This window comes from Schistocerca cancellata, chromosome 2, assembly GCF_023864275.1.
Source record: "Schistocerca cancellata isolate TAMUIC-IGC-003103 chromosome 2, iqSchCanc2.1, whole genome shotgun sequence".
Taxonomy (NCBI): Eukaryota; Metazoa; Arthropoda; class Insecta; order Orthoptera; family Acrididae; genus Schistocerca; species Schistocerca cancellata.
In genome coordinates, this window is record NC_064627.1 from 1110766628 (window position 1) to 1110781832 (window position 15205).

Genomic DNA, 15205 nt, shown 5'->3' on the forward strand with positions numbered 1-15205 from the left:
TGTAGACATTTTACATTGGTTTTAGTTTAATGGATTAACTCTAAATATTGAAGAAACTCAGTATATGCAATTTCATGCAACCCAGCAAGAAATTGAAGTAATCTACTTGAACTGTGATAATCAAAATATATTACATAGTGAATTTTCTAAGTTCCTGGGCATTCTAATTGATAGCAAGATAAACTGTCTTGGCATGTTCGAGACTTTAAAAAAAGACTCAGTGTGGCAACAAATGCCCTGTGAGTAATTAGTCCTGTTGGTAATATTCATGCTATCAAAGTTGCTTACTTTGGATATTTTCACTCCATCATGTCATAAGGTATAACTTTTTGGGATAATCAAACTTCAGCTGAAAAGAATCTTTATAGCACAAAAAAGAGTAGTTAGAATCATAAGCAGCATTCATCCAAGATATCCTGGCACAAGCCTATTCCATAAGCTCCAAATATTAACTGTCACACATCCATACTTATTTTCTTTGATAATTTTTGTCTTTAATAACCATACTCTTCTTAGATCTAATAGTGCACACTTTGATTACTGTACAAGGTTTAAAAATTGTCTACATTGGTTTCTAAAACACCTAAGTCCTGTGCAAAACCATGTTCAACATTGTGCTACAAAAGTTTTCAGTTCTCTTCCATCAGGTATTAAAGTCCTCATTAATGTCGCATCTACATTCAAGTCTTAATTAACAAAATACCTTATGGATAAATCATTCTTCTTTCTTGATGAGTACATGCAGATTAATCAGTGGTCATTTTCGTAAATTTATATTGTCATTTGCAGTTGTATTTTGAGACTTTCTGTTTATAATGTGTTAGCCATAATTCATCTTCCTAATTTAATGTGGATGCCCAATATACAAATATTCTTTTTTTCTAAACTAAGTTATTCTCAATAATTTTTGTCATGTTACTTGATCTATCCATTATTAAATTTACTTCAACTTTTAAGCTTACTAACCAATTTGCTACATTTTTGCAATTGTACATTTGTTTATTGTATCTCTGTATGGACGTAGCTCTGACTCATCTAAGATTCTTCTAGTTCACTACAATATGGATTCATAAAAAACATAATAAATAAATAAAAATAGGTGAGGTACATGTATGAACTGAAAGGTTGCAACTGATTCTAAATAATGAAAAGCATGAGATCATACACATGAATTATAAAAGAAATCCATTAAATTTTAGTTACACGATAAATCACACAAATCTAAAGGCTGTAAATCCAACTAAATACCAGGGATAACAACTACAAACAACTTCAAATTGGAATGATCAGATAGATCATGCCATGAGGAAATTGAGTCTAAAATTGTGTTTTATTGACAGAATGCTCAAAGATGCAGTGAACCCACTAAAGAGACTGCCTATGCTATGCTTGTCTGACCTCTGCTACAGAATTGCTTGGCAGCATGGGATCTTTACCATATAGGATTGATGGTAGGCGCTTATATGTGAATTGCGGACTATTTCTGTAGATGCAAATGTAGATCTATAGCCTGTAGTCTAATTTGAAAGAATTTAGGTGGGTTATTTAACAAGGTATAGGAAGAGCAAACATGGAAAAATCAGGTCTACTCCAAGCAATATTGACCATTAAAGAAACAGCCACAAGTTTTAGTGGTTGTTAGTGTATTTTATGGTAGTAATCTGCAGTGACTGCTTCTACCTGTTAAAGTTAACTTGACTCCACATTTTCAAAGGTTCTCCATATGATGGAATCTACAGAACATAATGGGTCAATAAATAAATAGCATAGATATTTATAAAACTTACCTTACAGGTATATTTTTCCATAAAATGGCTGAGTAAAAATGGTGTTTGTTAAACATCTTAGGTGCATGTGTATAAAAATTAACAATAAAATAATGGTCTTATATTTATGAACTTGCTTAAGTAACTGTTTTTCACAGTCTATGGTTGTTTTCTTCTTCTTAATCCTAATGATCTTCACTTTCATAGTCTGATGTGAGACATTTCTGAGCTTCCACATCCTTTCCAGAAACACCATCTTTCATTTCTTTTGCCACTGACTTTGGAAATTCCATTCTTGTACTTTGGATGAAGATGCAAGAAGGTGTAGCAAGCCAGGAACTAAAAGGATGCCTGCTGATATAAGGAAAACTTTCTTCCACTGTTCAGATGATTGCTGCAACAAATTATTCTTCACATTAGCCAGAAATTTACTTTTGATAAATGTCTTAATGCAGCTCCTTACAGAAGACTTAATAACAGGAATTTTGTAAAGGAACTTAAGAAACTTGTTTTAAGAAATACTTTTACATTGCCATAAGGTTTCTCTCTCTAATATATGTATTATTCTACTCCCCAGGAAATCCATATTATTAATCCCAGCATCATCCAAATATAATGTCAGTCACACATTATAAAAAAACTGAATGTAAGCCTAACTAAGTTTTGTGTCTAACATATTTGGTGCAGCCTACAATGCAGTGTAACATGATGATCTATTCTAACTGCCTAATTTAAAAACATACAGAAGTTCATTTCTCCCTTAAGCTATTTTGCTTACACAGCTTATAGATTGTGTTTGTCTCTGTTTCACACAGAATTCAAATACTTTATAAAATTAAGTGATGGTGTTAATTGTAATTTATGATAACTGTAACTGTTGACAATGACCAAAACAACAGAAAGTGTACTGTAAAGAGAACACTTCATGCCACAGAACTGTCAATCAAATATGGTGTGGCTGCCTTCTCCAGCACAGTAATCTTACATGTACTGTATGTGTACTATCAATACCATCAAAGTTACTAAAAAAATGTGACCAAGTGGTACAGTTCACTAATGTGCATTAAGAAACAACAAAGTTTAATAACATTGCCAAACCAAACTAATGGAAGTGATAGAAGGTTCAAAGGAGAGAGAAACAATATTCACAGTAGGTTATTCATACAATGACAAATGTTCCAGAAGAGATTGCGAGATGCTGAAAAAAAGTTCTTGTATAGTATGAAACATCAATGACCTCTTATGTAAAAGGAACTAAATAATATACTACAACACTAACTACCCTCTGTATTCATACTATGTAATAACTAAGACAGCAAATTAGATCAATTTTACTTAAAATGGAAGCAAGCAAGTAATGTTTTTTTCATCCCTTCTAGTGAATGAAACAAGCACAAGTGATCCTTTAACATATGATAACTGTAGATGGAAAGCAAATGTTACTGAAGCTATGTAAAACAACAATCTGCAAGAAAATGTATGGATCATAAATAAGATTAATTCCAGGACAGTATGTAAAAACAACTCCCAGAACACATCCCATTTGATGACCTGTTGGAAGCTTGTTGATTGTTGTACTAACAAACCTAACTCCAAAAATATAGAATTATTCAATGTCCTATTCACTCTTTGCTTTTAACTCCTTACCTGCCTCGAGAAAGAATGCACAGAATGTGACAAGAAAACTAAAAATAAGGTTCAGGGTGAAATATGAAGGTAACTGGAGGAGAGAGGGACAATATTGAGAAAAAGAGCATGGAAGGAGCTGTAGGAATGGGGAGAGGTAGGAAAAGGACAAGGACAAGTGAAGCGTGAGGTTAGCAGAACTTAGACTGTTAGGTGGATAGTTTCCACTTAATCAATTAATAAAAGATGCCCTTTGGAGATGAAGGTCCGAATGGCATTACCTGTGAAACAGCTAGTGACATCAACTAAAGAGGAGAGCAGCATTCATGGCATACAAATGGTAGAATTCGTCTCTCACTATAGTTTGTTAGTGACTGTTCACATGAGTGGTCAGGTGGTTAGTGGTCACAGCCATATGGCAGAGGCTGACCTGCTTCATAACTACCTGATGCACTGGAACGTAACAGTAAAAATTCTGGAACTGAAAGTGGTGGGCAGACATATGGAATAAATTTTTCATATTGTGTTCAAGTATATGAGTCTCTTGGCAAGGATTTGGAAGAGTTTGTGGTACAATAAAGAACAAAAATACTATTTAGATTAAGTGGTCAGCAGAATACAAGCCTGGAGGAAATGAGAATGATGTTCAACATCATGTTTGTGACCTCAGAGTGTAATCAAATGTACCAGAAGTCATGGCTATGATTGTGGTTTAGTTGCTCAGACTGGGTTTGGGAGCAGGTAATAGGCGAAATAATGGTTAATAATAAATTTAACATCCAGAGATTGCAAGCTGCAGGAAAGGATTTTTTGTATACATTTGCATATGTGTAGTCTATGTACATTGCGTCTGTAAGGGTACAAGAGAGATCACCCTAATGCAGAATAAGAGTTTGATGCCTTAGTAGAATTCTCACATCTTCTCTTTACTCTTGTTGCTTAACATTTACTACATATGATCAATAATTGTCTGTTTTATTTTCATGCAGGATTCCACGTTAACACAAATGTTTTAAAAAGTAGATCAGACTAAAAAATGGGTATAAGGAATATAGATATCATTTCTTATTGGCCACTGCAAGTGGACCAACATTGTCCAGCTTTTAGTGCTTATGTTTGGGTTACTCTTCCCTGAAAAACAATGAAAACGTATGTAAACATAACAGAGAATTTTTGTAATGAAGAGGTCATCCAAAATCTTTCCTGTGCAATGGATTTCACTCATGTTCTTGCTCTCTTACTCACAGTCCTTTCCCTGTCACTTCTGCAACCTCTGTAAAAAGTTTTATTTTCTGGTATTTCTTCCTAAATTAGAAATGAAATGACAAAAACACACTGTGAGGGAGACGGGGAGAGAGAGAGAGAGAGAGAGAGAGAGAGAGAGAGAGAGAGAGGGAATTTCAATATTGTTAGCTCCATACAGCAGCTATTTGGTGTGTGATTAATGTATCTACTTCGATTATTTGCATTCAGCCCAAGACTTTACAATATTATCTTGATAAAATGTGTTTTCCTTACTCTCAGCATTCACTAGATATAATGTTTTTCACAGAACCTCAAAGATTTTAGAACAAAGATGTGCCAAGATTATGTGGCGTAGAGCGCCATAAATATTGATATTTGTTCAGTGTGTAAGTGTGCTATCTTTGAGGAGAGGGCTTTGGGCAGGATGTTGGATGCTAACTGCCTTTGGTCAGCTCCAGACAATGGCCTTTCAGCACTGACCGCCACCCGGATTTCAGCAACATCTCTCCAGCACTCCTGCCATCGTAGTGGACATGCCGCAAGAATCTTCGGAATCCTTCAGCCAGAACATGCAGTGGAATTCATTGAGTGCCGACAGTTTCTTCCAACCGCCAACGGTCATGGACTCTGGCTTTGTTAGCCTAGACCTTCCCACGTGTTCTCCACAGAGTGTTGGTCGGAACATTCCTACTCCTGTGTCGAACGCACAATTCAATACAGTTTGTGGCGTCGAGCGAGGTTTTGCTACTTTGGAAAATCCAGTAGTAAATTCAAACTCGAATCAGTTCCAGCCACGTGTGTATCCTTCCGTGCCGGCTAGTCAACAGGTGTTCAATGCTCACAAAACAGCAAATATCACACCAAGTGTGCATGCTAGTGGACGTGTGTGGGATCCTTGTGTTGCATCTAATCAAGTCAACAATTCTGTGCTGGACAGTAATAACTCCGACATCTACAACCAGCCCCACCACTCATGGTCGAGTGAATACTGTGTGCATAATGGACATTCACCAACACACTTAAGTACTTGTGGCTTCTCTCCGAGCTACCACGTCAATGAGAATGCACATTTTGACTACGATCCTCACACCGTTCGAGCATAGAAGAAATACTCAGCATTCGACAGAGAATTACTTGCAGTTTATGAGGCCATAAGACACTTCAGAACTGATGTTGAGGGACGAGATTTCTATGTGCTCACTGATCACAAGCTGTTAGTTCCTGCCATAAAAAATCCTGCGGCTGATCTGCCCCCACGACGCTTTCGTCACATTGATTACATCTTGCAATTTACAAATGACATTCGCTACATCCGAGGAGCGGACAATGTGGTTGCTGATTTTCTCTCGCATGTTGGTGCTGTCACAACCTTAATTGACCTAACGGACCAACCTCAGTTGCAATCGGCAGACCCCGATACCATGCAGTTAATTTCGGACCACAGCTCCTCTCTCCAACCAGTACGCTCTACTTTCTCTGGCATATCTGACTTAGTGTGGTGTGATGAATCGATTGGTATGTTGCGGCCATTCATTCCTAAGCCCCTTCAATGCCAGGTCTTTGACAAACTACACACATTAGCACGCCCCTGTGTCAAAGCTTCCACCTGTCTGGTAGCTGAACGGTTTGTCTGGAGAGACATGCGCCGCGACTGTCAGCCTTGGGCAAGGACATGCATGTTGTGTCAACAGAAAAAAGTTTCCAGGCACACTTCCCCACCCCTTGGCTGTTTTGCCCAACAGCCAGGCCGGTTTCACCATGTTCATGTCGACCTCGTAGGCCCTTTGCCCCCCTCTGAGAGTTTCCGTTACTTGTTTACAGCTATTGACAGGATGACTCGGTGGGCTGAGGCTGTGCCTATTCTGAACATTACCTCTGAGACAGTAAGTCGAGCATTCTTAGATTTGTGGATCTCTAGATTTGGCTCACCTGTTTACCTCACCACTGACCAGGGGTGACAATTCGAGTCTTCAGTTTTCTCTGACCTATGTAAAATGTGTGGTATTGTCAAAATTCATACTTCTGCATACCATCCCCAAAGCAATGTGCTTGTTGAGCGATGGCATTGCACCTTAAAGTCTGCCCTGCGTTGCCATGACTCACTATGGACAGAGGCACTGCCCTTCGTGCTTCTTGGCCTTCGTGCAACTTTCAAGGAAGACCTCAAGGGTTCCGTAGCTGAGTTTGTGTATGGCCAACCTCTGGTTTTGCCTGGAGAATTAGTCACTCCCACCACACTTCCGTGGCCCTCTGAACTCCCTTCACTTCTCGAGCGGGTGCGCTTGCACTGCAGCAAAATTCAGCCGCCACCTCCAGCTGCTTACACCTCTGCGTGTGTACGTACCGTGCATGCTAGACTCTTGTGAGTACGTGTTTCTCAGAGATGACTCAGTCAAAGCCCCACTTCAGTCGCCCTACATAGGTCCTTACAAGGTCATTAAACGCTCTGAGAATAACATGGATCTCCTCATAAAAGACTCTGTAACCACGGTCTCACTCAACCGAGTGAAACCAGCTTTCATTGAGCCTCAGGTGAACCTCCCTGATTCTGCCCCTATTTCTCCTACTCCTGCTTCAAGCGGCCATCCATCTTCCCATACCATGCATTCGGGTATTGATTCTCCACAGCGTGCTTCTCTGCCGAGCACTGCTCCTTCTCCACGTTCATCTAATTCGAGTGGCCAGTCTTTTCGGGATTTCACTCCTCACAGCTCTTGCAGTCGAACTGCCAACCATTCGGATTCTACCATTGTGTTACCATCTTAGTGTGACAGCTCTTTGTCACGCCATTCAAGCCACGCTGGCTCCTCGTTGCCTTTGGTCACGCTCCCTCGTCTGTCAGCTGATCGCCAGAGGTTGTCTCCTGCGCAGTCCAGTGCACCTGTCACCCCCCTCTTAGCAGATGCTTCCCCCTGCCATGGCTTTCCCACACCTCCCTGCCTACCTACCATTGCTCGTACAGGTGCCACCCAAGAATTTACAACACATGTACACCCTGATGACATACATAAATTATCTGTTGTCATAGATGGTGATACGGTGTGTGTGGTACTCGCGTGTGACAATGTTGAGGGAGGAAGTGCATAATCTCGTGTGGTGCGCTGCTTTAAATTGAGCAGAAGTGCTGCGTGTGGCAATTTGCATGCCTTTGTTAGGCCTTCTGGCAAGGTGATTCTCCGCCTGCCAGCTGACGAAGTGCTACACCTCCACTCCAGGACGGGACGTCGTCTTCAGCCGCCTGTGTCGCTTGCTGACTTCGCCGTCGATGTACCGGGTTTCACCCCCAGGTCTCCTACCAGTCGACTGCTTCCGCCTGACGCAGAAGAACTGTACGTTACCTTCCTAACTTCTCACCCCCCCCCCCCCCTCATTCACAGGGACGTACTCCATACTGTGCGGGGAGGGGGGGGGGGGGGCGCTATGTGGCATATAGAGCGCCAAGCGCCATAAATATCGATATTTGTTCAGTGCGTAAGTGTGCTATCTTTGAGGAGACGGCTTTGGGCAGGATGTTGGACGCTAATAGCAGTTAGCCTCCGGACTTGTATCTGTGTAGAAGCTAAGTGTGAATAAATCTGTATCTGAGAGAATTCTAGTTGTTTACCTACAACTATTCCATATTCCCTCAATTACAAGACACCGCAAAACACTATACACACATCTGTATATAGATTCTCTCTACAAGTTTTCAGCAAATTGTACAAATGTCAGATAGGATAGAATATAATAGAATAAAAGTTTATCATCTCATAACATACAATTTTAAGTCACTGACGTAACATGTAGGAGACTCATCAAAACACAAAAATTGGTTTTCAATATTTCCTGTAACGTCATTAATATAACATACTTTACTGGATATGTAATTAATATGCAACTAATATCTTTTCTTAACAAGTAACAGAATTTTAAAAATTAATAGTTCTAAGTACTTGCTCCCTCCTGCTCAGATTTTCAAGTTGCCTTCATGAATTCTCCTACTGAATTGTAACAGTTCTGCGCTGGTTTCTCATATAAGGATTTTTTCAGTGCTTCTAAATTTATACTGAGTAATTCTCTTCTTGTCACTTTGTTATAAATTTTCATATCCATATACTGTGGAGCCTGAGCATGAAGTTTTAATTGGTCAGGTAGGCAGCATAAAATTATTTTGATTTCTGTTGTTGTAATCATGCTGGAAATTATTTTCTACAAATAAATTAGGATTATTATGTACAAAGATACTCAGCTCATAGATATATAGTGAGGGAATACTTACTATGCTCACATTTTATAGGAGTGGACGACATGGTTTTCTTCACCCTGCATTGTATATATTTCTAATGAGTATTTTGGTTGTTTTGTTTTAAACTGCATTAACTGAGTCTTTTTCATGATTAATTTTAATCCATTTAAATTAAGGCAGGTATATAATTTTTCTAAAGTATTTAATACAGTGTGAGGAATCTGGTTAGTACTTGTACTTTCAGTGATTACAGATGTGCCATCTGCAAATAACACTGAGTGACACTCAACATTAAGTGGTAGATCATTTACATAAAACAGAAACAGAATGGGTCTAAGACAGCACCATGGGTTGGTACTCCTTGTGTAATGGTTTTCCATTTTGAAGTGTAAGTTCCTCTCTTTAATGATATACCCAACTCTTTGTCTTTGGTTGGTTAGGTAGGACTTAAATCATTCTAATACAGTGACCCTAATTCCATATTTTTCCAGTTTACAGTGTAGCAAGGAGTGGTTCACATTACAAAAGGTTCTTGTGGTATGTAGTCAGTTGTCTATGGAGGCTGAAATCTTATCTACAAAATGGTTTATAGCAGATACAATGCAGCTGTCCTGTTTAGTCCAACAAACCCATAAAGCATCCTTACACCTGCCATTAGATATCCCCAAGAAACAGGGAATCAATTATATGTTTCCCATTCCCTTCTCACAGATGTCCAAAATCATGCAACATTAAAGAAATTAACACACAGCCTTTCAAGTAATTCCATACAAAAAGTCACAGTAAGTTGCTTCAGCTTACTAGAGAGTCATAATAGTAAGCATGTCTAATTCAGTATCACTGAGATTTGCCATCTGATCATGTAGAACATAGCAAATTTGCAGCTCATGGTCCATGCATTTCAATGATTATCTAGACTCCTGCTGTTGTCAATTCATGTTGATTGACTCTGGTAGTCCCACCCAAACTCACTTTCTCACAGTAACTAGTTTCAATAAATGTTTTATCTATTGGAAATGTCCAGAAATTTTCATTGAACTATTTATTAGAATTATCTCACATTTTGTAAACTCAAGGATGCAAAGTGTATATTTGGCTTATATTGTAATCCCACCAGGTGTATTGAGGGATCTGTTCATATAAATATACATACATCTGGTGAGATTGACACAGTGGTGAAGGCTACATTCACCCACACCAGATCATTTGGTGAAACACCTGTAGCCAATACAAGGGCTGCCACAGACCTCACATGCCACCAGCTGATGTTTACAACGAGCTCTGTGGTGTATCTACTGATGATGCCTCTGCACTGCTGGATTGTCACTTTGGACTTGTTGCCTACCATCAACCATTGTTTACCTCATGGGCTTGCCTGTGTGCCTAATGTGGTACTGTCTTCACACAGTACTCCTCTGGCATTTGTGTTTTCAGTGAATGAGATGACAGCATGTGGGTGCACTGAGAGTATTTGAGTGATTCTCTGTTGAAATCACAAGCAGTGTGCTCCTGCAGTAATGTGTGAGTTAGTCAACAAATTTTCACAGAGCTGTATTGCACAAGCGGTATCCACTCCAAAAGTTTTTGTTTTGTTTACTTCCAGAAGAGTCAGGAAATGCAACTATCTGAGATTTATTTGTAAATAATTTGTGCTTAATGAAATTATAGTTGTTGCCTAAGGGCTTCCACATACACCAATATTAAATTTATGCCACAGGAGGGCAACTACAAGGTCTTGATTGTAATATTACTTCATGTAAATGCTCTCTCCATTATATATAAAACTTGTGTCTTATGCTCAAAATAAGTGAAGTTTACTTTATCTCATAAACATTAATTTTTTTCCTGTGGCTCATTTCCTCAAGTATCAGTTATCACTAAAAGATTCATATGCCTATTGTCACTGATAGTAAGAATGGAGAAGCTAATGACAAAGTCATTTAATAGGGATGTTAATGCTAAAAATGTATTTTGTTTTGTCTGTCATATCAGTGTGTGTGTGTGTGTGTGTGTGTGTGTGTGTGTGTGTGTGTGTGTGTGTGTTTTGTCTGTTAACTCTGGAGAATGTTCAGTATTAGATTTCATTCTCAATGGATGAGTCTAGTTTCATATATAATGAATAATTTGTCAGCCATATAAACATCCAACACTGATATTATCTTAAGTCATTTATAGTATGCAGCTAAATAAATAAATTTCAGTTTGCATTATAAGCATGTTCCTTTTAAATAGAAAATTGTGTAAGATATTGCTGGGCACTGATTCTCATATCAACATGTTTCCTACATGCCAAAATTTAAGTTTCAAAAGCATTATTAAAAGTCAGCTACCTGAAGTTATCAGATATTGTCAGAAACAGTATAACTCACATTTTTGTAAGTTAGAGCACCAACAAGTGCAGCAGACATAAATCCTGGAGTCACAAAAACCATGTTACCAATGCCCATGAGTACACCTAATAGGAGAAGAACAAAGTAAACTTCCAGTGGCAAACACTTCACTTCTGTTACAAGAATGAAACCTGCACAAGATTTCAAACATATTGTCTAAATTCAGAATAAATTATTTGACAAACACTGCTTTTCCACAATTTTTTCAAAGAAGTTTGACAGTAAACTGGCAACACTGGGAATATATAGACATTTTAACTGCATTTGTGAAGCTCTCTGGCGCATTAAAACAATTTTAGCTCATCAAATAATATGAATATGTTTAATTTCTCTGAGATTTCATTTATTTTAATGCTAAATATAGCAAATAATTGAAAATCACCAGACAGTGTGGCAAATGACAGATTTTTCAACATAAGCAAGTAACTAATTGTATTATTTACTACTTAACACATTGCAGAAATGAGTGTATGTTTCAAAAATATTTTCCTGAAGTAGTTAAATTATCTAAGATGTTCCTGGTGTGTAAAAAGAAGATACAGATTCTCCTTCAAGCTTCAGACTAGTTTCCACAGTTTCAATGTTTTTTAAAATATTGGAACGTATCATTGGCAATCACTTGTGTGGAACATATGTCACACCTACACAGACTGGAATTTTATTGCCATAGAGACTGCAACAAGTTGTCTTTTCAGGTAATGAAGGATCCATTGCATATCAAATCACTCTAAAATCCTGGATGCCAGTACAACAACCTGCAAAGGATAGCTTGCTACTAACCACATAGAGACAATGAAAGTGAATACTGAAATATTTAAACTTTTGTCACAAAGTCCTTCGGAAATAGTTATACAACTTCACACAAGAATAACCCTCACACAGACATAGTCAGTGATTCCAGTTGCTGAGGTCTACAGTGACTACTACAAAAACTGTGAAAACTGTATGCTGTCTGCCAAAACATGGTTTCTCTTGCATGTATCTTTCTTTTTCATTTGCAGATATTCTCATTATGATATCACTATTATAGCACTTCTATCCCATGACCTGCTTTGCTACATTCAGTGATGCTTTATTGTCAGATGATAATTTCCTGGAAGTTATTCAGATAAGTGACTGAATACTTAAAGTTGAGAAAATCTGTGAGAGTAAATATTGTCTGAGACTTTGCTTGTTGTGATAAGATGGATGTTCTCTGGTAAACTGGTTAATGAAATTGCATTTACAACTGCTTGTATGGGTAGCAAAGGCAACACATATAGATGGTGACAAAATTTTAGCTTATTTAACATAATTTTTCTGCCTATTATCTGATGAAATAATCCTCTGGGTAATTCATTTGTAACAAATAAATTGTGAGTGAACAGTAAGAAATTCATGTGTAGCAGATAACTGCACACCTCCCCATGTTCTAAGCTTATGGCATGTAGCTATTTCTCGTTTGAAGGTCTTAGCTTTGGTCTTCCTCCTATTTTCCCTTCTTTTACAGTACTGCTTCAAGATGAATCAGTGGTTTGCTTCATGTTTAACTCATAAAAAAGGTTCATGTTGCTTCCTGCATCTCTCATGATGGAGCTGCTTCTGACTGGGAACAAATTACTACCAACATTCCACAGCACTCAATTGTGCGACCTCTGTTGCTCTTGCTGTTATGAATGAACTTTTCTCTTACACTGATAAAGCAGAAGTAGTGCTCATTGCTGATGATGCAAGACTCATAATTAAACCTAACAGAGTTGCAACAACAAAAAGGGTAATAAATAAACTTTCAGAAGTTTTATTGAGTGGTATAAAAATTAGGCACTAACAAAGCTTCACAATTCTTTTACTCATTTACAAAATTTTCTGTACAGATCATGAAGTTTGAAAACCAAATTAATTTCATTTCAAAAAACTTCCTGGCAGATTTTAATTTCATTTCATTTCTACTTGAAAACCTCTACTTCACACATGAATATCTGAGTAGACATTGTGTCAAATTTTGTAGATTATAGTTTGTAAAATGTAATTATGTGAAGGATACATCCTTCTTACCTATGTAATATTATACGCCTATTCTTTGATTTGTCTAACATTACCATACACCCTTTGTACAGAAAGTAATTTAACAGGGCAAATAAAAATCAGTCAATTGTGTAGCCATGTTTACACAAAGAAAATGTATTATTTTGAAACCTACTGATACATACTGCATCAAGTTGAGCTGCAACATGCAAAAACTAAATTAATGTCCAGTCCATGGATAAGTGCCATTCTTCGGGTTGTATACTTACTAGAGAAATTGGGGCTGAGATCAATGTACGTAGCTAAAGAACCACTTGGTTCAGTGCCGCACATAGAAAGAGCTGCTGTGAGACAAATAGTGGCCATAATTGAGTTACAGCCAGAGAAAGCCAACCCCAGCATGAAGATTCCTTGCAGAGTTGCCACTGGAAACAGAGAAATGCAAGAAAAGTAAATACAATGATATAGCTCACTATTTAACATAAAACAGGGTAAGCAGTATTATAAATTACTCATTATTTGACATCAAAAGTAGTCAATGATAGTATAAATCTATTGCATTTGCTACAAACTTTTATAGACTTAAAATAAAAAAGTGTATTTGATGCAGTTCAAAGTTAACTAGGTACCAAAAAATATTTATTCATTCTGGGATAGATAGTGTACAAAGTTTTATTTATGCTTTTCATTCTTGAATATGAAATTGCTCTACTAAGGAATGAGATAAGAATCCATTCATAACAATTTTTTGCAAATAGAACAGGATTTTTGCATAAATTTCCCAAATCATTCTATGTAAATTTTTGAATAGTTCCTTCTAATAAGCCTGCTGTATATTAAGATTTGTTAAATCAAATGTCAACTGAATGAAATGACTCTACTTCTATGAAGGTTCTCATTTATGATGTTAAGAAAAGGATACAATTGATTGATTAATTAATTATTTAATTAATGTAAAATCAATGGTTTAAGAGTTTTCCTCAACTGCACCATTAGTTTTTTATTTCAGTAAATAAAATACTTAATATCTCATGGAAACAACACACAGAGTAGATTAACTTACTTATAAAACCTGCCAACTTTTGAACTGCAGTAACTGATAACTTTCCACTTGACAGCAAGTGGTCACAGAGATGACCAACTGAGATGGCTAAAATCATTCGACAAACATGGGGAAGACCAGAGAAAGCCAACCCAAAGAGGGAACAAATATGCATTTACATAACATCAGCATACCTGTTAAGTTTGTATAAAAAATTATAATGTGGAAGAAGTTACAAATCTACTGGAAGTTTTTGGAATCATTCATAGCACAAACCAAAGAACATCTGGAAAAAATGGATGAGCTACTAAAGTCCTCTATGTATGATGACAATAAAACATTCAATACTGCAGTCAGCTTATCAGGGGTAGTATGGACAAATATTGAATGGAATAAATTTAAGGAATCTTCTTTGCTTGAAAGTGATGGAATGTCAACTGACCAAATATGTAATGTTGTGTATACCTTTAAAATTGGGGAAAGAGGACAGTCAAATAATTCCTAAAGTTTGAATTAAAGTTTCTAATCCACAATCTTCAAACTGAGGGATTCGAATATATACGGTTGAATACTGGACATAAAAGCAATACGACAGGATTCAAGTCTAGTACACACTGTTAAACTATCAAAAATGTATTGCAAAGTGCATTACAGATAAAGGAAATAACAACCTTTATTCCACAAACAACCTGGCAGTGAGATAAACCCATAATTTCTGCTCTGTCCTTTCCCTTTGGTGTTTGTGCCACAACAGTTTATGGGAGCCACTTTGAGGTTTTGGGGATCTAGAGGTAACAGTAGCAAGTTTTAAGCTTTCAGTTCTCGTGTGAAAAGAACTCATGTAGATGTAACGGAAGTAAAAGACAGAGGACCATTCTGGATCCTAATCTTTAAGAGGAAACATGTC

The 15205-nt window shown here is 37.4% G+C and overlaps 1 protein-coding gene across 1 annotated transcript; it reads right to left on the reverse strand.

Annotated features, from left to right (window-relative positions):
- Positions 1–1904: 1904 nt before the first annotated feature.
- Positions 1905–13656, reverse strand: LOC126163132 (uncharacterized transporter slc-17.2-like). Its single transcript, XM_049920059.1, has 3 exons — positions 13526–13656; positions 11232–11317; positions 1905–2160 (listed from the first exon to the last, which is right to left on the reverse strand). Exons 1-3 carry the CDS (start codon positions 13620–13622, stop codon positions 2026–2028), a joined length of 318 nt encoding a protein of 105 aa, XP_049776016.1. The 5' UTR covers positions 13623–13656; the 3' UTR covers positions 1905–2025.
- Between the last annotated feature and the right edge of the window lie 1549 nt (positions 13657–15205).

Excerpts from the sequence above, each read along its gene's own strand:
- LOC126163132 (XM_049920059.1), bottom strand. The coding sequence starts at position 13,622 with ATGGCCACTATTTGTCTCACAGCAGCTCTTTCTATGTGCGGCACTGAA. Across the intron at positions 11,318-13,525 it reads TCTCAGCCCCAATTTCTCTA|GTGTACTCATGGGCATTGGT; the intron begins GTAAGTATACAA and ends TTCTCCTATTAG. Across the intron at positions 2,161-11,231 it reads GTGCTCTAACTTACAAAAAT|CAATCATCTGAACAGTGGAA; the intron begins GTGAGTTATACT and ends AATTTGTTGCAG.